At 43.1% G+C, this 23204-nt stretch overlaps 2 protein-coding genes across 4 annotated transcripts in view; one reads left to right on the forward strand and one right to left on the reverse strand.

Moving 5' to 3' along the window:
- Positions 1–3384, forward strand: part of LOC113984375 (sodium/glucose cotransporter 1) — a 39875-nt gene extending 36491 nt beyond the window's left edge. For all 3 annotated transcript variants that reach the window (XM_039384122.1, XM_027714375.2, XM_027714374.2), the window contains 4 exons: positions 74–242; positions 1280–1495; positions 1788–1890; positions 2673–3384. In XM_039384122.1, coding sequence (XP_039240056.1) covers positions 74–242; positions 1280–1495; positions 1788–1890; positions 2673–2896 — 712 coding nt within the window. In that variant the 3' untranslated portion in view covers positions 2897–3384. The remainder of the gene's footprint in view (positions 1–73; positions 243–1279; positions 1496–1787; positions 1891–2672) is intronic.
- A 6893-nt stretch (positions 3385–10277) lies between these two features.
- The window catches only part of RSPH14 (radial spoke head 14 homolog), a 76592-nt gene continuing 63665 nt past the window's right edge, over positions 10278–23204 (reverse strand). The window contains exons 5-7 of the mRNA XM_027714206.2: positions 13277–13502; positions 11892–12028; positions 10278–10900 (exon numbers count right to left, since the gene is read on the reverse strand). Coding sequence (XP_027570007.2) covers positions 10641–10900; positions 11892–12028; positions 13277–13502 — 623 coding nt within the window. The 3' untranslated portion in view covers positions 10278–10640. The remainder of the gene's footprint in view (positions 10901–11891; positions 12029–13276; positions 13503–23204) is intronic.

A 23204-nucleotide genomic window follows, 5' to 3' on the forward strand; every position in this document is an offset into this window, starting at 1 on the left:
TTTTTTTTTCTTTCTGATAGATCATAGATACTTCTAAACAGATGGCTAATTGAATGTCTGGCTGTGTTTACAGGGCATTTATGTTACTCTTAATTGGCATCAGCATTGCCTGGGTTCCTGTGGTTCAGTCAGCTCAGAGTGGGCAGCTCTTTGACTACATGCAGTCCATTACCAGCTACCTGGGACCTCCCATTTCTGCTGTTTTCCTGCTTGGCCTCTTCTGCAAGCGTGTCAATGAGCCGGTAAGTGCCCACCGGGAAGCAGGAATGCTGCATGTTCCTTGGGCATTGGGAGAACTGCTCTTTTTGGTTTACTGTCTTTTATGAGCAACTTCTTCCTGTTTATTTTGATCCTGGTATGGCCCAGGGACTCTGTGTCTCCATAACCCAGGGCCTGAGGCTTCAGAGAGGAGTTTGAGAAAGTTCTTTGGTAGTCTGATAGATAAACAGTCACCCAGGAATTCCTAGATAGCTCAGAAGCTTAGGTTACCTGTCACTTTGCCAAGAAGAGTATAAAATGGATAATTTATGAAAATCTATTCTTTAGAAGTAATCTTTTAGGATATTGGTCACCAAACTGCTCTACCAAACAAATCACCTTGTACCTGTCCTGTCGAGTTTTTCATACCTCCAGGAATGGAGACTTCACAGTGTCTGTAGGCAGCCTGTTCCAATGGTCAGTCACCCTTACAGTAAAACAAAAAAAAAGGTTATGTTTAAAGAGAATTTCCCATATTTCAATTTGTGCCCAGACAAAGCTCTCTGTGTCTGTTATGCTTTGGCTGGAGTGCTGTACACCAGGCAGCAAAACATCCACCAACAGTACTGAGAATTAGCTTTTAACTAATTACTAACAGGGCTGTTAGAAGATAAACCAGACACATATTTTGGGCAGGATGACACACACTGCTGGCTGGTTCCATCGTGCCAGAGCTGTCAGGGGTTTAGCCCTCCAAGGTAAAAGGACATGAGAGCAGCCCTTGGGGTGTGCAGTCTGTGGCTGGAGCCTGTCCTGTAGGAGAGGATGTGTGGAGACAGCTGGACTTTGAGAACTGGGCTGGATGGGGTGTCCTCCATGTTCTTTCTCTGAGCTGCTGTTCATTGCCCCTTTCGTCTGTACTAATGCACTGAGCTATAAATAAGGTCATGGAAGGTATCCCTGTGCCAAAGCCAACATAACATACAACTACCTCCATGTTTACTTCAGCAATTTATGGAGAGCTTATTTCCATGCCTGGAATTACTCGTTTTGATACTTCTTGTCACACCCTTGTCTGCAGGGTGCCTTCTGGGGCCTCATTATTGGGCTGCTGGCTGGATTGAGCAGGATGATTGCAGAGTTTGTCTATGGAAATGGCAGCTGTGCGAACCCTTCCAACTGCCCCTTCATCATCTGTGGGATTCACTACCTTTACTTCGCACTGATTCTGTTCGGGGTTACCGCCATCGTCATCCTGGGAGTCTCCTTCATGACTAAGCCCATTCCTGATGTACATGTGAGTATCACTGCAGTCCTGCTGCTCAAGAAGTGGAACACAATGAAACCACTAGTTTTAAACCCTGGTACTTGGTGTATTACCTCTCCACATTTCAGCTGCCTGCAGCACACAGTTCTTGTAAGAAAGCCAAGGAAATTGTCTTCCTTTATCTGTCACAAATCTTCAGTGACTCCTCATTACCTGAGGCATAACAGACACTGGGGTGCCATGCTCTTACAGCTGGTCCACGTGCTGGCCAGGCTGGTTTGTCTCTGTGTAGATCCACTAAAGTCCTTTTGTTCCGTGGCAGCTTTACCGCCTGTGCTGGTCCCTGCGGCACAGCAAAGAGGAACGGATTGATATTGATGCAGATGAGGAGCAGGACAAGGCTGATGAAAAAGATGAGGAATCAGGTAACTGTTGAATATCTACAGATTCTGCCAATGTATTTGAGTATCCCTGCTTCATTCCTGAAGAAACATTAACATGCTTGATATCGAAAGACACGCTCCCTTCCAACAACAAAACCTCAGCCCTCCCTGTATTTCAGTGACTTGTGAGCTGCCGTTACCAATCTGTCACACCCAGTGTAAATCAGAAGTGAAGAGGGTTTGAAGGGAGAAGCCCTTGCTCTCCAGGGTAGCTGGGTGGCAGCTCTAGGGCTAAACCAATGGCAGTGCTTTAGATCAGAGGCATTGGCAGAAGTGTGTGTGCCTCCAGCATTCCAAGAGAATTCACCTGGAAACAGTGGGTTGTAGTTGAAGACACCATGAAAGCAAACTGCAAAAACACCAGTTCTCTTTGCTGGGTTTTGGTTCTGCTCCCAAGTTTCTTTTAATCAATATCCTCAAAATCATTTGTTTGTCTTTTAAGTAAAAGTGTAGAAATTATTGAAAAAATTGAGCTTAAGCTTTGCAGCCTGGTCTGCTTCTCCAGTACCAGACCAAGTCTCTGGGCTGTAAAAGGCCCAAGTGATTTCTGCAAAAGGCTCCCGTGGAACATGTGGAACATTTCCAGGTGAGCTGTGAAAACACAGTATTAACTTGATCCCTGTACTGTTTTGTACCAATGTGTTTCCATTCACTGTGGCCATACATCAGAACTGCTCTGTTGATATAGGACTGCCCTCAGCCCCAGCGCTCAGTGTGTGCCGTGATCCTTGTGTGTGCCATGACCAGAGTGTTGTTCCTTCCAGTTAACGAGGAAAGCCGAGAGGAACCTGGATGTGTAAAGAAAGCCTACAACTGGTTCTGTGGCTTGGACCAAGAGAAAGGCCCCAAACTGAGCAAGGAGGAAGAGGAGGCCCTGAAGAAGAAGCTGATGGACACAAGCGAAGTTCCCCTGTGGAGAAATATTGTGAATGTCAATGGCATCATCCTGCTGACTGTGGCTGTGTTCTGCCATGCCTACTTTGCATAACTCTGCTCCCAGCCCCCACACTGCTGCACTGCCAAGGAGACTGATGGCTTGTAGATTTACACAGTTAGACACACTTAATGTTTTCATCATCCACACTGGTAAAAAGTCCGGGTGATTTACTCGCTGATTTTATGATCATAATTTCAACAATCTGAAGATGAAGGCCACTGGGATTTCAAGAGAGAGAATTTCTGTTTAGACACTGAACCAATGCAGGGCTAACTGAGGTTCAGAATTTCCATCCATTATTCTCTCTGTTCATAATACATTTCATATTTTAGGTTCAGAACAAGGCTGCATGAGCCATATTTCATATCGGGGTTTGTGAACTACCTTTTAGGGTTGATGATGCTATTTTGATTTTCAACCCTTCTTCTGATCTCTCAAATTTCTTTTTCCTTAGACTATGATAATTTGATTACAAAAAACCTACAACCATTGAGGGACTGTATTACAAATTCCAATTAAAACATTACTTTTGTCCCTCCAAACATATTTGGAGGGACATTTGGGATATTTGGGATATTTGAAGTACAGGATTTATATGTATATCAATATATTTGACACTATATCTAATTTTTCATTATCACTTCGTTCCCTTTTTTCTCACTTTTCATTGGGTTGTGTTTCTCAGTCATCAGTGGAACACTAACCTCTGAATTGATGGCATTTTGTAATTGGGGAACACCTCTCTCGATGATCCTAATAAGAATTCTGCTTCCAACAGATCCTCTATTTAAGCGTAACTTCTAAAGGTCCTCCTCTCTTGATATTTTAATATGTACCTATACTTGAATGTGAAGCTTTTTATACAAAATACATATATTATATATACACAGGCAATACATTATATACATGCACTATATATATTATATATATTTAAAAATATATTTATGTGTGTATGTGTGTATATATATATATATTTATTTCTTACTGATCAGTTCCCACCCTGGGATGTCAAGGACCTCATTACTGTGGGGTTGGTGTCAACGTATTGCCTCTCTCTCTGGACTGTGCTACAAACCCCACGCCCACAGAATGCTGAGCTGCATTTTGCAAATGCATTTGAGGGCTCTGTGCTGCTTCTCTGCAAAGCTATAAATCCTTCTGTGAAGATTTCACTGAGAACTAGAATTCCTGCTGGCTGGCAGCATGAGTTAGCAGTTCATGGAGGAGAATAGTCACAGCTGTGGGATATCAGCTAAACCAGGCTGATTGTCTGCACTTGATAAGTTTGGTACCAGCTGGGGACACAGGAAAAGGCAGATTTAACACTTCAAAGCAAAAAGCAATAGATTTTCTTTTCATCTCATTCAGCTTCCTGGGGAATCAAGTGTAACAAGAAGATGTTGGTTTGCTTAGTCAATCTGCACCACAGTTCCCTGTTCCTTGTTGCATTGTCCCAAAGCATTTCAGAGGATGGTCCTGACTGGAACAAGTGCAGCTGAAAGGGAAGGCAGTGCAGTCCCTGCATGTGCCACACCACTGCTGCTGCCTCCTGCAGCTCTAATCACTCTCACTTCATAATCCTCTCACAGCATCTCTGCTTCGTTTGAATCTAACCCAAAATGCTCTGGATTCCAGAACTGCTGCTCTTCACTGGAACTGCTGCTCTTCAGCACAGTCCCTGCAGTATCCTGAAGGGTTTTGCACAGGCCAGATCTAATCAATGCTACAGAAATACCAGTGCAAGCCTTTTTTTCTTACACTTAACACAACAATAGAGTATTTTCAAGACCATGGAATTAATTATATTTGATGAACTATGAAGAGTTGTATGTATTAAAGTACTTGTATATTTTTAAGTGTTTGGTGTCCACAAAGTGATGGGATTTTTATATGATATGATGGAAGACAGAGAAACTTCATTTGGTGTCTAGATTTTGGCTCTGGGTAATAGTAATGGATGAAAAACAAACAAGGAGGACTTCACTGAGGATTGTCCAGATCCCTCCTTGTCATCCTTTGCTACAAAAAGAAAAAAAATGGTGAAATTATAGAGCTATTTGGATAAAGACAAATAACACAAGTGATTTCCTGGCAGGCTGAGCAGCCTTTGGATGACCTCCTGGTTAATCAGGCACCATCACTTCATTTTCATTCCCAGGACTACAGAATCTTGAAAATCTAACCTACAGTTTCCCAGCAATGTCCCCTGTATGTCCTCAGCAACCTGATTTCATTCCAGTCTGAAAACTGGATGTTGTAGAAGGAAGAGTTCAAATGTTTCCATAAAGTTTGACAGCTGCTGCTGACTCCTCTCATTTTGTAGAATTCCATAAAAAAATTGCCTGATATTGTGAACAGCTGATAAAATTTTCATGTTCAGCTTAGCATGAAATGCCCCCTCAGGTCTGTAGCTGTTGCATTCAAAGACAGTTTCATGACTTTGAGGAAGAAAGTGGCTTTTCTTCAGTTCTCAGGGCAGCTCTGTCCATGTCCCAGCTGTGGTTGGGACACTCAGACTAAACCCAGGAGTAGCTGAGGCTGTCCTGGGCATTCTCATGCTCTAGGGTTGGGAACCCTGAGCACAGGGTTGTCCCCCACATTTGACTCTACATTTCAAATACTTCTGGGTAGTGGTGAGACTCCAAATAAACCTCTGGCTCAACAACACAAAGCACCTGGATGGCATGTACAGCATAACACAGCTCTGCCTCAGGGGATCTTGAGACATCCCAGCTTATCCTGTCAGGTAAGATACAGGGTTACAGCTTATTTTGGAGGACTTTAGTTAGATATACAGAATTATTTAAAATGAACTACACAAAATAAAACAAAAAATTCCCCTGGTAGCACTGTCAGCCAGTTAGGACACTGCTCTGGAAAGAACACACACTAAACAATATCTTCCATTTAAGAATTACTATGTAGTTCTTAGGCCAAGTCCTGGAAAAGGGTAATCACTGTTCATTTATGTTTTAATTTTTCTGTCATAAAAATGTATCCAAGTATCCCACAAATGTTTAGTGTTAATGATCATGAGAACACTCTGTTCTTGGAACTCAGAATTTGGGTTTATTCCTCTTTGTTACTGAAATGCTGGGGGAGGGAAGGTCTGTGCCTTAGCTTGGAATACCTCTGCAGTAACCATGGTCTGGTTTTAACCGAAGGATCTGTCCCTGGGGAACTGGGACATGGCACGAGGCTGAGCTCTGCAGGTGATGCTGCTGATCAGAGCCCCAGCTGCAGCCAGGATTGCTGATGGCCTCCATCCTCACTGCACTTCCTAAGCTGGCAAACCCAGGAGTGTTTGTGTGAAGGAAAAGCCGACACAAAACCGAGGAGCAAAGGTAAATGATAAATCCATGTCTTACCAGGGGGGACTGGCATCTGGGAGGAGAGCTCTGGAGCCCCAGTCACTGTGTTTGAAGAGCACTTGAGTTGTTTGAAGTGTTGAGCCAGAGGAGGGTTTCAAGCTGACATTCCTGGGGATAGGCTGCACAGGGAAAGGCTGGTCCCAGGCTGTGGGGTCACAGCAGGGCTGGGGGGGGTTTAATTTATTTAATGACCTCATGTCCCAGCTGCAGGTGTCTGTGTCCTGCTCCTGCAGTGTTCTCTGGGGAGCAAGGAAGGGAACAGTGATCACAGAGAGCTGCCCTTGTCCTGGACTGAAAATCCAGGGGCCCAGATCTGCTAAGAGGGCAATACACCACTGAGAAAGAGGGGAAATGCAAAAAAACCCTGACTGCTCATCTTGTCACCTACCATGGGCAGCTGTGAAAAAGAATAATTCCCTGGAGCTGCTGTGCCCACCCTGTGCTCACCTGGCAGTGCCTGAGGCCAGAGCCCTGTGCCTGCCTGGAGCAGCACCAAGGGGCCTGAGGTGCCTCAGGCTGAGGGCAGTGTGAGCTCGTGGCCGCTCCGTGCAGTTTTGTTATTTACGGTATCAGAGCCTATAACTTTAAAAATGTGGCTTAGATGCAAAATATCTTTATAACAAATTATTAAAATGGTTTTTATTCATTCAAATTGCAAATTTTGCCTTGCTAAAAATAGGTTCTGTGCTTTGAGCATGTTAGCTTTGTGTGTAGCCACAGAGAAGACACTCTGCCCTTTTGGTTTAATGTAATTAGCCGAATCTGACTTTCCCAGACTATTTTGTCCTTAGACAGATCTCTCCATCTATGATTTATTTTTTTTTTAATAGAAAATGTAGTGATGGGAATCAAATTACTCCTTGCTCTGGAACATGAAGGGATGGAATGAAAAGCTGCCATTTTCCAGAGCAGGACCGAATGGTTTCCAACCCTTGGCCTTGTGAAAGGAAACAGGGACAGGGAAGTGAGTTTGTGGTTGCAAGAACAAAGCACCATAACATCCTTAACCTTCTGGAAGCTGTTAGAAAAAATTCAAAATGAGCCCTACCTGAGTGGGACACAAGGCTCACTCAGGAAGGTTTCGTGTCCCATGGATGCAGCTGAATTGTCTTCTGGTGTCGATGAGAATTGTTGGGCAGAATTGTTTGAAAGCTCAATCCATGTCAAGTGTAACTGAATTAATTCCAGTATTGACCCAGGGCCACATTAATTATATCTGGGCCTTCATCATTGTTGGCTTCAAGCTAAAAAGACAAATCCCTTTCAGTGATGTTACAAACCTGCCTCGGTGCTGAAGCCACGGGAGTGGAGAGTGCTGGGGGTCACCACTGCTGACACCAGAGACCTGCTGTCCACACAGCATTGCCTCTGAAACAGTGAGTTTAATTACAGTGGGTGAGATCCAGAGGTGTTAATATAAGTATTTGTGATGTGTATAAAACAATTCAAAAGGATCTTTCCCAGGATAAAAAAGACCACACTGGGACATTTAGTTCGGAATTTTACCTATTTGACTACTTTCAGGTACATTTGAGATCTCAAAGGTCTTTATGAAGAATGTGAAGGGACATTTCAGATATTGAATTGTGGCTGAGAAACTAATTTTAGGAGAGAGATTTAGGAATCAGCATATTACTGTGGGAGCAATTGTGTGTTACATTTTAATGTACCTGGAAAAAAGATATTGTAGAGTAAAAATGTACCCTAATTCAGGTTGCATATAGTGAGGGTTACAGGATCAGTGTCTCCCTGCTCTGTGCCCTGTCCCCTCATCTCCCAGGCTGGGACAGGCTGTGCTGGCCAGTCCTGCTCAGTGACCCAGTGGGAGACAGCACATCTTGGGACACCAAGACAATGCAGCTCTAGAAACACCACAGATTACAAAAGTGTTCTGCAATAATTAGGATTATTTCTGCATTAGCTATGCTCTCTGTGCATCCTTTGCTTCACACAGGCTGTTTAACTCTGCTCCCCTTGGCATTTGTTGTGCTGTGCTCTGGCCAGTGACCTGCTGCTGGCTGGGCCCCACCAGAGCACGTGACTTTGAATTATTAGATCTGCAATCTTTTGTCAGTAAATACAGCTTTTTAAGTGAAAACCCCAACTAGTAGTGGTTTATGGCTGTTCCATGTGCAGACTTTGCATTCTGGTGTTTCCACAGGCAGTGCATGGTCTCTGAAGCCCCGGGGAACTCCTGTTGTGGTTGAAGTATCGGGTCATGTCAGGTGTAGCTGTGCAAAGAGTGCCTGAGACAGCAGCTGACATGTGGGAGGGCACCACTAGTGCCCGTATCTCAGAGTTCAACTGAGGCTTAGTTCCATTTCTGTGTGTGAGACAAGAACATTGATCCCAAGTAGAGCCTTTTTGGGAACAGTTTATATTGTCTTTCAAGCAGTGATCAGGCACATGCTCGGAATGCAGTACTTAAGGTCCAAGTTAGCTGAATTTCTTCTGGTGAGAGCAGTTCAGTGTGGAGGTCTTATTTCTACATTTGAAAAAGCTGATTATTTTGGGAACTCACTGAAGGGTGATACCTGAATGACTGGGGAAGGCTGTGACGAGGTTGGAACTGAGCTAAAATGGTGATTGTTACTGCATTCTCCTGCAGCAGTTCTGTAAGAGCAGCTGAGCCTCCACTGTGCTGCTCCAGTCCTTTAGCATGTGATTAAGCTGCCTGGCTTCTCTTATTGAGTTGGATGCACTCTGGCACCAATATGTATTACGTATGAGCGCCTTATGTGTTTAAAAGGCAGAGTTCCTCCAAGATCCTGCCCGGAGGGAGTGAATCCAACTGACTCAATACTTTAAAATCACATCTTTATAGGAGAGGAAATTTGCCCTTTGGTTAGGCTATGGAGGAGAACCATTTTAACTGTAATCACTCCTACAGGAGGAGTTTACCCTCTGTAAGGCTAATGCAGTTTGCTCTGTGACTGTGGCTTCCAATGGAACAGCACCCCTGACAAATAACCCCTTTAGAGACCTGGTGCAGCCTCTTCGTAGCTACAACGTGGCAACTTCTGGATGTAAAAATACCATGTGAGACCAAAACCTGGGTGAAAACAAATGGGACTTGCTGTGAAGCAGAGTCAGCTGCACTGTCTCACCTTCCTTGGTCGCTGAGAGTGGCCAGGCTTGCTCTGCTCACTTGGGTTATTTCTTTGCCCAGGACTCCTGTTGATGCCTCTTCGGTTACACCCTTGCAACTGGAGGCAGAAATGTGCCACGTCTGTAGTGACTGGCCTTGAACTCAGAGTGAATAAAATGCTACTGAACTTCCCACTAATTCCACTGCCCTTCAGCTCTAACCACAGGAACTACCACCTTATTTCCTCCAGACGATGTAAGTCTGGTTGGTCAGGTCTTGCTTTCACAAACAGCATGAATTTTGTATGCTGCCCTCAGTTCTATGAATTAAAAGGTTTTTAAAAAACTGTTGATTTAAAAAAAAAAAAGCAAAGAAACACTTTTTTTCAAAGTAGGACTTGACATTTTCAGTTCTGTCTTGTTTATCTCCTTACCTCTCTGTTTAGACAGCTGTTAATCACAGAATATGTGAGGTTGGAAGGGACCTTTGGAGATCATCTTGCCCAGGTCCTGTTGGACTAGATCATAACAGTAAGATCAGTTTTCCTCTTGTCCCATCTTTCTCCCTGAAAAGTGAGACACGATGGCAAAACTCTTCAGTTCTGGCACAACACCTTTCCATTATACTTGTTAATTTGGGTACTCAAAGGTCAGATTACAGGTCTACAGAACTACAAAGTGCCAACTACCAGCACAACCCCAGAGGTGCTTTTGTTCCATGCCCTAACCAATGCCAGCTAGGGCCAGACCCCCCTCCTGTCAGAGGCACTGGGCTGTGGCCCCAGCACAGCTTTACCAAGGGCTACCCTAGTGAAGCCTTTCTCCTAATTCTCTCGGGGAAGCCCTTCTATGACATTGCCTTTGCTTTTTCTGGCTTGATGCTCTAAATGGTTCTAATCTCACGTTCAACAAATATTTGATACAAAACTCGTGTAAATTCCTGTGTCAGATCAATTCCTCAGCACAGGCAAGACTGCTGGAGGGGTTAATTAGGAACCCCTCTAATGTAATTAGTTATTGATTAATGGTTGATAGGCTGAGGTTTCAAAAAAAAAAAGTAGAGAACATTATGAAGAAAACAGAAAGGGCTGGTTTCTTATATCAGGAAAATCTTGGTAACTCAGGCAATAACCCCTAGTGGAGAATTCCAGACTTCCTAACTTTTCTTTTTCCCCATTATTCTGCTTTCTGACCTGCAATATAGATGTGAATCTGTTGGCAAATGACTTTTGAGAGGGAACTGCTCAGGAGTAAGTGAGGAAGAGAGTTTTGGTTCTCAAGGTCTCATATAATCGAGCACCTCTTACAGCCAGACAACAACAGAGGGCAACAGATCTCTAGAAAAGATCGCGGCTGCAGAAAGGTTTCCACTCGATGGCTCGGATGGCGGTTTGGGCAGCTCTTTTCACGACCTCCCGGGGGTCATCCAGACACTCCTGAAATGTGCCCGTGTGATCCAGGAGCGTCTCTCGGCCCTCGGGGAGCTCAGCTAGCAACGTGAGGGCTTTGATCGCGTTCAGACGGGCTGTGCTGGTTTCCTCAGCAACCAACTTCAGCAGAGGTGGGATGGCTGCAGCTGCCATGGCTGAGGCTCTCCCTGCAGAGAAAGAAACCGGCTTTGGTTATGACATCTAATCCACATCCTTTTGGACTGACACTTGGCACTCCCTGCCCCGCTACAGCTCCGAACAGCCCCGGGGGTGCAGTGCACAGGGGCAGGACGTGCCCTTCTTCTGGAGACCAAGGCTGGCTCCCAGCTGTTTATATTTAAGAAAAAAGATCTTTCCCAGTTACCTTTATCTGCCTTGCACATTAGGATTTCATTTGCGACAAATTATCCACGAATGTATGAGGCATCAAATGATAGAATAAACTATTTTTTGGAGGGGGGAGTGAGTGGGGTGTGTTAGATGCCCTTAAGAACGTGCCCCATTCTTGCATTTTTAAAGACACTTCAAACACTGAGATCCATTCCCGCGTTGTCTCCGGTAGCCAGAGGAAGGGTTGCAGAGGAGGACTGGAACACAACTGCTGTTATTAAGAGTCTTTTATGTCTAATTACTCATTCATCACAGTGAGAATTTAGCAGTTAGTATTTTCAGTGTCATGTAAGTTACTTGGGAGAGCTGCAGACCTTATTAATATTCATTGCTCTCCCAGCTGTGAGAGAGAAGCTGCCTGGAACCACAAAATGTTTCCAGAAAGCAGCGCTCCTGTGCCGAGCGCTGGTGATTCAGCACAGCTCCAGGTATGTGGGTCTGTGTGGTCTGGACTTGAATGGGAAATGTTCCCCCTCTGGAGCAGCGCTCTGGAGGGAAATGGTGCAGGCGGGGGAGATAAATCACTTCTCGACCTACTTCAAGGGAACGAAATGTGAAATATCCTGTTCCCCCATGGCACTGTGGGGAAGTAACAGTAGTTGTTCAAGACATATGAAGAAATGTCCTGATCTTACTGTTTCTTGAGGAGCTTTAACACTGTCAGGAACCAAGGACTGAGGGGGTAGGAGAGGCAAATGTTTTATTACTGAGTTTCCTTAGAATTGGATTTCCAGAAGGTTTCCCAGCAGAACTGCCTCTGACTCTCACCCTGAGGAGTGACAAGAGCAAACATCAGTGCTCCTGTTGCACTAGCTTGGACTTCAGGATCTGTGTCTCCCAGCAGGCTCACCAGCACAGGGATAACCTCTTCTTCACACACCGGAAGTTTTCCCTCTGGATGAGAACTGTGCAGAAAAGATGGTTAAGTTGCTTTTTTGAACTGTGCCTGCAGACCATGCAGCCACCCCAGCCTGTTTGTGCCGCCAGCACTGCACACTCCTGTTTGCTCCCTTTGGAGTGACTGTTCCAGCTGGGAACTAAAGGGGTGTGTGTTTGTGCCTGGTGGCTGTTGAACCTACATGTGGTACAGCCCTGATGATACCACAGTAACCCAGGTGCATGGACTTCACTATTTTTTAGGTTATTTTTGGGTGATATTTGGATTTTTTTTAAACTCTTTATGAACACTGGAGACTGATGGGCAGCAGCATGGAACAGGATGTAAGGTTAAGGATGCTGGTGGTCCCAATGGCAGTGAGTTAGAAACCTGGCTGTTGAATCTTATACAGATTTTAAAACCTGATAAATCAGGGGTCTGCAACTCATTTTTCTCCCAGGTCAATTTTCTCCCTTTGTTTTCAGCCTCTTTAGTAAGGGGAGTATTTAATGTGGCCCAGCTCCTGCAGGGCCCTAGAATGTAGTTGATATCCATACTCCAGGTGCATTTGACTTTCTTTCTCTGACTCATGATAATTACAGTCTCTTTTCCTCTAAGACCTCACATTGTTACAGGACATGAGCAAATGTTTTGTACCAGTTGATATATAAACTACATCATCTGCAGGCCTCTTTAAACTAGATATCTGTTGAACACTTTTATTACATTTTCTGGTTGCAGTGGACTTAAGTTGTTCCTTTCATCCACTCTCTGATACCCAAATTTAATATAAAGATTGCTTTTTCTGATCCATCCCTGACGTACACAGCAGCCTGTGTCAGAAAACTATTTCTGTCCTCAATCACAGTGAGAGTTTCCCAGGGCCTTCAATTTTCTGAGAGTGTTGCCCAAAAACGCAAGGGGGCTTCTCTCTACCTCCACAGTGGTCAGAATCCTGGTTTTACAAGATTTTTCATGCAAGACTTTTTTCTCAGCAGTGCTGTAGCAGGAAAAAATCCTGATTCCACTGCCAATACTGAAAACAAACAGAAGGAGAAGGAATGACTGATCAGCATCTGCTTTTTTGAGTGATTTATAGCAGTTAGGATATTTAGAAGCCTTCTATCTATGGGTGCATTCAGGCTGATAGTGCTTTATGTGTGAAATGTGGCAGCTTCGATGTGCAGTGGAACACAGTGTAAACTAATGGGGATTTACTCCTGAAATGAGGACTTTCTTAGGCTTTGGCATTATGGACAGGTTTGTTTTCCTTTACCTGATTTCTAACAGGACCTGAGCTGCTTTGCTTCTGATGGCTGCTGAGGGGTGTGTGAGCTTTTCCTTCAGGGCAGCAATGGCACCAGTTGCCAGGGCTTCCGAAACCTCCATGCGCAGACAGTTGGAGAGGGTGCCCAGGATGAGCTCCAGGATCTCATCCAGCTCAGTCTGCAATTTCAGTACCAGGGGGGGAATCAAACCAGCCTGCAGGACACCAGCAGCCCCTGGGAAGAGACAGGGAAGGAAGGTGGGTGAGGGCTGAGTGCACTGGCTGTTGTACCTGCACTTGGAATTTCTCAATAGGATCAAAGTACAGATGGTAACTCACTTCCTTACACAGATGTGGGATTCAGAAATGGAAAATACTCCAACAGTGCCCTGTTCTTAAATGTCATCTTAGCATTGTTTCCTCAGGGAAGCTTCCCCAACACTCCTGTAAATCATGAGCCCAGGTAATAACCAACATGGCAATTGCTCTGATGTTCCCAGTTTTTCCCACTATAATATTTATCCCCAAATTATCCTTGCAAAGAAAATATAGGAAATATATATATATAACAAAGTCACCTTCTATCCAGCCTTTCCAACTGCTCTCAGCGTGAACAGATGCTGAGAGAGGCTGCAGTGTGAGCCTTTAGAACTCATGCTTTGATTCTCCACTGTGGTTTCTGTGGGGGGAAGTCAAGACTTTGGGAACTGGCAGCTCCCTCACATATTTCTTTGTAGTAATTCTGTCACAGCAAAAATTTAAATTCTCAACTTTCCAGTCAGTGCTCTTGCACTGGCTCCTCAAAAACAGCATCAAAGGTAGAGAGATCATCATCTGCCCTGCAAGTGATGTCTTTGCTGTGAGCAAGAGCCTGATTTGTACCATTTCTTACCCTTTACTAAGTCAACACTGAAACAGCAATGCCAGGGGAAAACAGAACGTACTGTCCACGAGTAACTATGTGAACACAAAATTCTCCAGCTGTCTTGTTGCTAAGACTGATTCTTTGGTTGCTAAGAGAAATGTGGCTCCTTTCAAAGTGATTCATATACAGTTAGATAAGGAAGTTTTGTGGATAGGAGTCGTCAAGGTATTTTCAAATGAATCTCCACAATGGAGACAAGAGGGAAGGAGATTTTAATGACCCTTGGTCGTGCATGGGAGAAATCCCTCAAATTGACAATCAGATGAAAAACATGATTCTAATCTGAAGGTTATTTTGTTGTACATATTTCAGAGGTTTTCCTGACACTGAATAACTTCTTATGTTCCTGACTTACTAGGATCCACTTTACGAATGCCAAAGCAAAGAAACGGCTTGGGCTGATATTATTACAGCTTTACTACCTGGGCAGCATTTGGAGGGCAGTTGCTGTAAGAATTCAAATAAATAAGGAAAACCAGTTTCAGACAATTCACTCTTGAAGGCTAACAGCATTTTACAGGCAAGGATTTCTCCTTGTGCCAGAAAGGCAAGGCAGGAAAGGAAAGTGAAAAGATGTTCTTTGAAGCTGTGGCTCTGTGTGTCACTGCATGGGGGAGTTGGCAATTTCACAGTGAAAAAAACCCCCAACTGACCCCATGTGTATGTCCCCTGGAGGAACAAAAGAAGAAATTTGTCCAAGATCAGCTCCAGCCCGTTTGTACCGTCCCCCTGGAAGGACGTGATCCAGGACACCGGCACTGGTGCTCTGGGAGAGGTCCCTGAGAAGGAGGCACAGCTTGCACAGCTCCCTCCATCGCCAGCATTCACCCCCTTGGCAAGGATTGCTGCTGTTTGGATTGTGGGTTATAGGGACAGGAAGGTTTTGGGGGCTTAGACAGCAGTAAGAATATGTCTGGAAATGCTCCATGCCTTATGGAATCCCAGGCACTAGGGAACCCGCTCCCTACTTAGCCAGTAGAGAGCTGCTCCCAAGGAAGCAGATTAAAGCAGACTTAGATGACTATAAATTATACCCAGAATTGCCTTAGCCACCCTTCCCACAGTCTTTTGAAACAGCCTGTGAAAGACAAGATTTTTCAAAGGCAACTTTTAAAACTCCTCCCAAAGCTCTTCATGAAAAGAAACTCTATGGCCTGAGTGTGTGAAATTGGGATCCCCAGACTGCTCACACAGTCATCATGTGCACTTCTAAATTTGCCGTGGAAATCAATATAAAATCATAATTTGGGAGGTGCAATTTCAGAGGAAGAGTCAAGAATTGGAGGTGATAGACTTAAGCTGACATAGCAAGCACCTTTGTGTAGCTTTAATTCACATGCATACCAGTCTTCCTTGGGGCAGTGTCACACCACAGGCATTGAATCACATCATTCCAAAAGCAAACCCTTGGTGCACAGAGCAGCCACACTCGGGCTGAGCTCAGAGAAGCCACTGCTTGATTTAACTTTGCTTTCCCTCTGTCTGTCACCATTGCTATCCCATTCTCTCTCCCTTTCTTGTGCTGGCAGATGTACTTTTCTCTTTCCTATTTTTTGTACTTGTTTTCAAATACTTAATAAGCATTTTTTACCCCATCATCTCCATTTTTCTTTTTATTTTCCTGCAATTCCCTCTCTTTCAGGACTTCCTTGCTAAATTCTCTCAATTCTCGCAACTATATCATCATCTAGACAGGATGCATTCAGGTTTCACTTCTTTGTGTCTGTGTTTCACTCGTCTTCTAAATGATCCCACCAATACCTTGTCCTAGTCAGGACTGCTTTTATTTTGGGCAGCCATTAAGTACTATTTATTCTGGGATCAGATCCCAGTGTAGGTGGTGGTGCTCATTTTGTATGAACACTTGGGATGTTCTCATTTCTCCAAAAACACATTTTATTTTCCCAGGCCAGGTCTCTGTACCATCCAGCTGTCTTACCTACTGTTTTTGTAAAGCTGTCCCAGCTGAAATGTCGTGCTACTAGAGGGAGCTTCCCAGATATAAATATAGAAACAAAGATGAATTGTTTGACCTTGTCAAGAGTCTCAATGTGGTGAAGAGAAAGAGGGCAGAGAGGAAAGGCCATCAACAACAACAAAAAGAGACTACCTAACACTGGGACTGAACTTTCCACGTGGAAATTCGTCATGGTTTTCCCAGGGGAACCACAGGGTGAAAGGTCTAGAGAGGGAAAAGGGAGGAGACAAAATCAGTGGCAAGTTGTTTGTATTATTTGCAAGTCACTTGTAAATTCGAGCAGTCTCAGATCCTTCCACCCTAGTGAGCAGTAGGAGGGGAAGGTGAGCTGGGCTCTCCAGTCCTATACTGAAAAATACAGTGGCTTCCTCAGGATCTTAACTTTCCATTAAAGTACTGTCCTTTCAAAGGAGTTTTGTCTGTTGCAGAGAGTATTCTGGATACCCTGGGCACAGTGAAGTAGTTGGGAAAATTGTTTTCAAAATGCAAATAGTTGCATTTGCAGCTGCATAGTTAACGTCATTATTGATCTGTTTTTCTGAGAACTTGTAATCTTCCCTTGGGCTGCTTTTTATCTGAGCACTCATCTCTTCCTTCTCATAACCCTCTGGCCACTCTCATCCTCCCTTTCCTGATTCTTTGTTCAAATAGGCCCAAAGAGGAGTTGCCATTTATTCTATTCTCTCAGGATGGCTGCAGGGCATGTAAACAAGTTAAATTTTGTAGAAGACAAAGGAGTCATTTATAGTACATAACAGTGGTGTTTTGTTTTGGTTTTCAATTACATAAATCAATTAAATCACATTACAAATCCCTTTCCTTAAAAATGCTGGTTTTCAACTCCAAATTGTTGTTTTAGTCTGAAGCATGTGCCTCATGTGTGGCCACAAAGGGATGTTTGGTTTCTATATAACAGTGAAATAATACGGAAACACAGATTGTATAGAATATGAATCTCTGTTGGCATCTTGGGTGTCTCTCTGTGATAGTCACACGATGACTTGTAATGCTCAGTAAAGGCATTTCTGCTTAGGAAGGAGCACACAAGGAAAAGAAAAGCAGGGCCAGACAGGAAAGAGGAAATGGGAAGGCAAACTGCTGCCTGGCATCACGGTGTGCCACCAACACACCCAGCTGTGCCAGCCCCGGGGGAGCTCACCCACTGGGAGCAGCCAAATGATCCGGACAAAATTCCTGGATCCACCAGGTCTCTTGCTCACACTGCAGTGGTTTATCACTGCTTTAGAGGGAGCAGAGTGTTTGTTACACCAGTGAGTGCTGGCAGTGGTGCAGCCACTGGCCAACACAGTGCTGGTGGAACGGTCCCCTCCCAGGGACCAGGCGAGCGCAGGAGCTCCTCTGGAACAGCCTCCCCAGGGACTCCTTGCTCACAACTGTTTAAATGGAAAAACATTCATTTATTCTTTAGACTCGCTGAGAAGATCTCTGAGTCACCAGTCACAAGAGCACAGTTTGAGAACTTTGTAGTAGCTAATTTAATGTTAAGATTCAGCAATTTGAGTCTCAGTGCTTCCAGCATTATGGCTGTGTCAGGGAGTAGATTAAATATAATACTATAAATACTATAAAACTGGGCTGAACTTTCTGGTAAGTCTGGAGCAGAGCAGACCACATTCAATGAACCTGAACTCACCTGCCTAAAATCCATCAGGTTTATCCAGCCTTCTACCTAAAGAGGTGAATTCTGTTGACATCTTTGAAAATCAGAATATTTTCCTCTTCTTTGCAAGAATAATTCTGTCTTTCCATCAGGATTTAACAGGAATAAACAGTAGTGTCCCAAAGGATGACTGTGCCTAGAGCCAAGAGATTATCTCTTATCTGAAAGGACTGAGAGGTGGGAAGTGTCTGTTTAGATGAACTGAAGAGCTACTGGGGTATTAAAGAACTGAGGAAAACACTGCAGGGATTGGATCAGACTAGGAATAATAAACAATTCTGTTTCAAGCCTTTTCAAATCTTGTGGCATTGGCCACATGTATTTATGTTATGAGAGCCTGGGAGATTTACCAGGTATAAAATCAAACCTCAATAGCAGTGTCTGTCAGATCCTCACTAAAAATACAACAACTTCATAAAACTTCATAAGATTTATAAAAGCATTACGGGATCTGCTTTTGAAGCTACTGAGATTTTTCCAACAGTAAGGATTTTGGGATGCTGTCTGAATGAAAGACATAACAGAAATTAAGGTTATAAAAAGATTAAAGTCAGCAGTACCCTGCAGAAGGGGATCCTTTAAAAATCCAAAAGGTTTTCTGGCATTAACAAGAAACAGAAAAGATTGGTCTGGTAAACAAGGGATTCCTAATCCTCAGTAAAGAATGAGACTCCTGCATATCTTGATTTTGTTTTTAGAAACTTTGCTTTAGTGTGTATGCAATTGTAATAGCAAAGTACCACTGAAAAAATTAACATAGAAACTACAGCTGATATATCAGCATTGGCTTCTCTGTTATAATACAGAAATCCAAGAAACAAATTCACTTTTTAAAAAAGTAATTGTCATTTTGGTAATTTAGACTATCTGAATCATTCATGCCCTATGAAAAGAGGAATAATATCTAAAGAAGTTAAAGATTCTGGTGTACAGAATGTCTTTTATCACAGTAACTTCAGAAACCCTGGGGATGATTAGACACAATAGACTCGTGTTTCACATAGAAGGAGTTTCCAAAATGAAGAATAAATCTCAGGTTCTGGTTTTGTACAAGAATTATCTGCAGTTCAAGATCAATAATTGAGGAAGGCAAGTCTCCTGGTTCTGACTGATGGCAGTGTCAGATCCTTTAGTGTGAAACCACCCAAACCACGATGCTGGAAATAATGGAATATGCTTTCTGTTGTACTAGTGCACAACCCATGAACTGTGGATTGCTGGGCAGTCATATGGAGTCTGAGGGTAGTCTCCAAATGAACGCAACTTCTCCTTCCTTTAATAAAACTGTATTGATTCCTTGTCATACACGAGAGAGCAAACAATCCAATGAAGGTGAAACAGAAATGGCAGAGAAACACTGGCTCAGATTTTTTCCCAGCTATAATTGTTGATAGGCTGCTTGTACATGGCAGGATAAGCAGTGGTATCTTTTGCAATTTATTTATTTAGTCTTCAGAACTCGAGCTGTTTGCACCTCCCATGTAAGTAATTTTCTTTAAGTTTTCTACATTTGTAGCTTAACACATAGACACACTCATAGTCATCCTTTGTAGCTAAGTGTGTGAATGCATGTGCATATGTGTAGCATGCATTTGACCCATCTGCCATGCACGACGATCATACAGATTAGGAAGTTTCTTGGCTTTTATTTCTCTGACAGAGTACCTTTATTATGAGAATATTTTTTAAAAATCGTAAAAATCAAAGGAAAAAAAGCTGTAAAAATTTACACAAAGGGTTTTTTTTTTTCTTATTCTTTTAGATGAAGAAGGAAATGTCATCCTGAAATTTATTAATTTCCTCTACAGAGAAGACTTTGCCAAAATACACGAAGGAAGGAAAACAATCTGACTTATGCATTACTTGTGCCAAAGTCCTCAGATCAATAACTGTAGAGAAAACTAAAGCCTTGGGAGAACTAATCCCAAAAAGCTGAGCCTCAACCCCTGAGGCTGCCCCAGTTCAGATTTTCCAAGTCAAAATCGGCCTTTTTTTTTGAGCTGGTCAGTGATGGGGACGTGTCGCTGTGAGATGAGGCTGAGAGGGGCAAGTGCAGCCCCTGGCCATGAGACTCTGCTGGTTTGCAGCTTCCCAGGTCCCTGTTGTGCCACAGCGTTCCCAGGAAGCCCTGAGTTTACTGAATTTCTCTGCCCAACAGGGAAAATGTTCAGAGGAGAACCTGGGCTGGTTCCCAACCACTACTTAAACCTTGGATTTTGTATTTATACGGAGCGTGTACACCAGGAGAGTAGAAAGTGTTGCAGGTTCCTATAGCAGGTTTCAGTCACAGAAATTGCTGCTCTGAGATGGACGTGCCATTCTCAGCTTGGCAAACGTTCCCATGATTATTACTTACATTGTAGCAAATTTGAGAGATTCCTGGGGAGAAAGGTCTGCCTTGTCACAGAGGCTTGTAAAGATGTGTGAGAGCTCATTTCCTGCAGGGATTATTGTCTGCCTGGCTGGGGAGAGAGGAGTGGATGGGAAAGGAGGAGGCAAAAGTTGTTTACAGTAAGTCAGTGGAACAGTCGGGAAACCAATCAGAGCCAATTTCACAATGTCTTACACTGATAAAAACGATTTGGAACTCTTAAGTCCAACTGCCTTACAAACCCTTAATGGGAGAGAGGTGCACAATTGGAAGTTTTCAGAACTTCAGCTGAGAGAACAGATTTTAAAAAAAATAATCTTTCCTCTTTGGAGGCAGAGGGTCAAAACATTAAAGCAGCATGAATGAAATTCAAGAAACAGTTTTCTCAACTACCTTAAATTTCTCTGCCTGGAAGCTATACCTGTGCAACTGGAACTCTGCAGTGCAAAATAGCACTGCTCAGCCAAATGCCCAGTACAATATTTTGGTTATCCATAATGTTCACCTTTTGCAACTCATGAATTAACCTCACATGCTCAGGCATAAAAGAGCATTTTTTTCATTTTTTTTCCTTAGGAGAAATGTGTCATTAAGAAGGTGAAAGCACTCTCTGAACTTCTATAGTGCAACTGAATCAAAATCCATCAGAAACAGAGGTATATGAATGAGAAAGTTTCTTATATAGATTTGATTATACTACTGTCAAACAGTAAAATTGAGAGGCTTAAAGCAGCAAAATATCTAGAATTCATGATGTGTCAGATTCTGAGGAATTTTGTCCTGAATATTAACATAAACTTGCTTTGAAGATATGAATCATTGCACAGACTGAAAACTGAACAGACTGAAAGACTGCAAATAGTAGAAGACAACAGGAGGAAATTAATGGGAACACGAATTCAGTCTCATTGTGTAAGCACTTCTGTTTTACATTTTCTCCATTGTTAGAAGGGTGGGAGATTTATTTTTTTTTCTGCTTTAAAAAATGACCTGATAGAAATTTCAAATTAAAAGAAGCTGGAGAAGTTGTAGCGTTGACAAATGCCCTGCTCATGTTTGCTGAGCAGGCAGGCTGGCAGAGCTGCAGGAAGGCAATTTTATCCTACAGTTCCCACTGCTTACTCTGGTGCCAAGAGGAGCACAACTGAATGGGCACAACTGATAAAACCTCCTGGAAAAGAAGAATACAGTACTACAGGTGGGTGAAATCCTTTTCTGCCTCAGATGCTCTGGCTTGGCAATTTTGTTTGAAATGAGAAGAGGAAACACATCTTGATTAGAGCCACAGGCCCAGATGGCTGCACGAGGTGAGGATGGAAAGGCGGGTGGAGTCTCCCCTTCCACTCAGACCTGCTACTTTGCAGAGTCCATGTTTTCCATGAAAGCCCTGTTCATGAGGAAAAGTACTTTCTACTACTCAATGAAAATTGCATTCTGTTCTGACTGAGGTTCTACAGTAGTGCTTTCCAATATGTTTAATCTATATTTTATTTCAAGCAGTGAAACATTCCTTAATATTAATTGAATACAAGAGAGCCAAGGTGTGGGCTGCTTCTGAGGATGATTTGTTTTCTGAAGTGCCTCCCCTGTAAATGTTGCTCTTGGGTTGAGAGCCTTATTCCTTCAGTGAGCTGTAAATCACAGACTCCAAGCAGTTTATCACAAATAGGCCCCTGTCTTAATATACATATTTTCTGATTAGAAGTGCCTTCCTGAATGAGGCTCTAAGTGAGTGAATGTGAGGGGGTTCTTGCTGAAAGACCTTTGGCATCATTTATTTGGAAAACCAGTAGTGCAGTAGGACCCAAGCCACTACAGCAAAATGAACCTGTTACTTAACCTGGACTAAAATATTAGGTCCAGCTTCTGTAAACATGGCAGATTAAGCACAGGCACTTCAACAGTGCTACTAATGTGCTTATCTTTAAGAACATTATATACAGAGGATTCAAAACACTGTTAAACAGAAAGAGAGAATCAGATTTGCAACAATTATAACAGATATCAGAAACTATCAGCTGATAGAAATGACTGCTGTTTTAATATGCTTTTTAAAATAACATTGTTGTAAGTCTGAAAACGACATTAATTCAAAGCTGTGATAACGTGTTTATCAGTTTAAATCAGTTGCTTTGTTAGATAAGGTTGGCACAATGTGCTTTGCCCATTCCATCCCCCAGTCAGTGAGTGAGTGGCTCAGATGGCTGAATGTGGGTTTCCAATGTCACCTCAGAGTCTGAGGGATCTCTTGGCACTGTCAGGTGGGACTTTAGGCCTGCAGGAAACTTGGACTTTCCTGGGGTGCAGCTGGAGGCCAGACAGGACACCCTTGAAAGCTGAACATGGTCTCAGAGACTCATCTGGAGGCTGAATTCCTCCCTAAGTCACTTCTGGTCACTGAATCGATCGTGTGCATGTCACTGACAGAGCAAAACTTTCCCAAAGGAAAAGTAAATCACAAAACCCAGCTGAAATTGTAGCTGTATCTCGTGGTTCTGACATGAAGTAGAATTATCACATGTAAAAGATACAAGGAAGTGTGAAGTCAAATCATAACATTTTTTCTAAGTACCTATTTTTATATATATATATATAATATTTTGAGGTCCAAATTTGATACTTCTTCAGCTGATAAGAACATCGGTGACAAAACTAAATATATTTGAAATCAGCACATTTCTTCTTTTTGTTTGTTTGTTACTGCAAAAACTAAACAAACCCTAAATGCCCACTTGTGTCCTCAAGTGGGAGAGACCTACTTTCAGCTCACTCTTCAGTGAATATTTAATCATTCTTATGAAGTGGAAAGGCCTCAAACAGGAAGACTGCAGGAGGGAAGAGGGCATCCAAAGAGTAGCCAACAACCTGTTGCTCAGCCCACTTTACCAGGAGATCTGTAGCTTGTACTTTTTGTTTTAAAAGCTTCCGTTTCAAAAAATTTTGGCACTCTTTAATTACCTCTCCTGGGTGTAATTCCCAAAG

The sequence above is a fragment of the Pipra filicauda genome, unplaced genomic scaffold, assembly GCF_003945595.2.
Source record: "Pipra filicauda isolate LSUMZ 115617 unplaced genomic scaffold, ASM394559v2 scaffold33_size4404698_pilon, whole genome shotgun sequence".
Classification (NCBI taxonomy): domain Eukaryota; kingdom Metazoa; phylum Chordata; class Aves; order Passeriformes; family Pipridae; genus Pipra; species Pipra filicauda.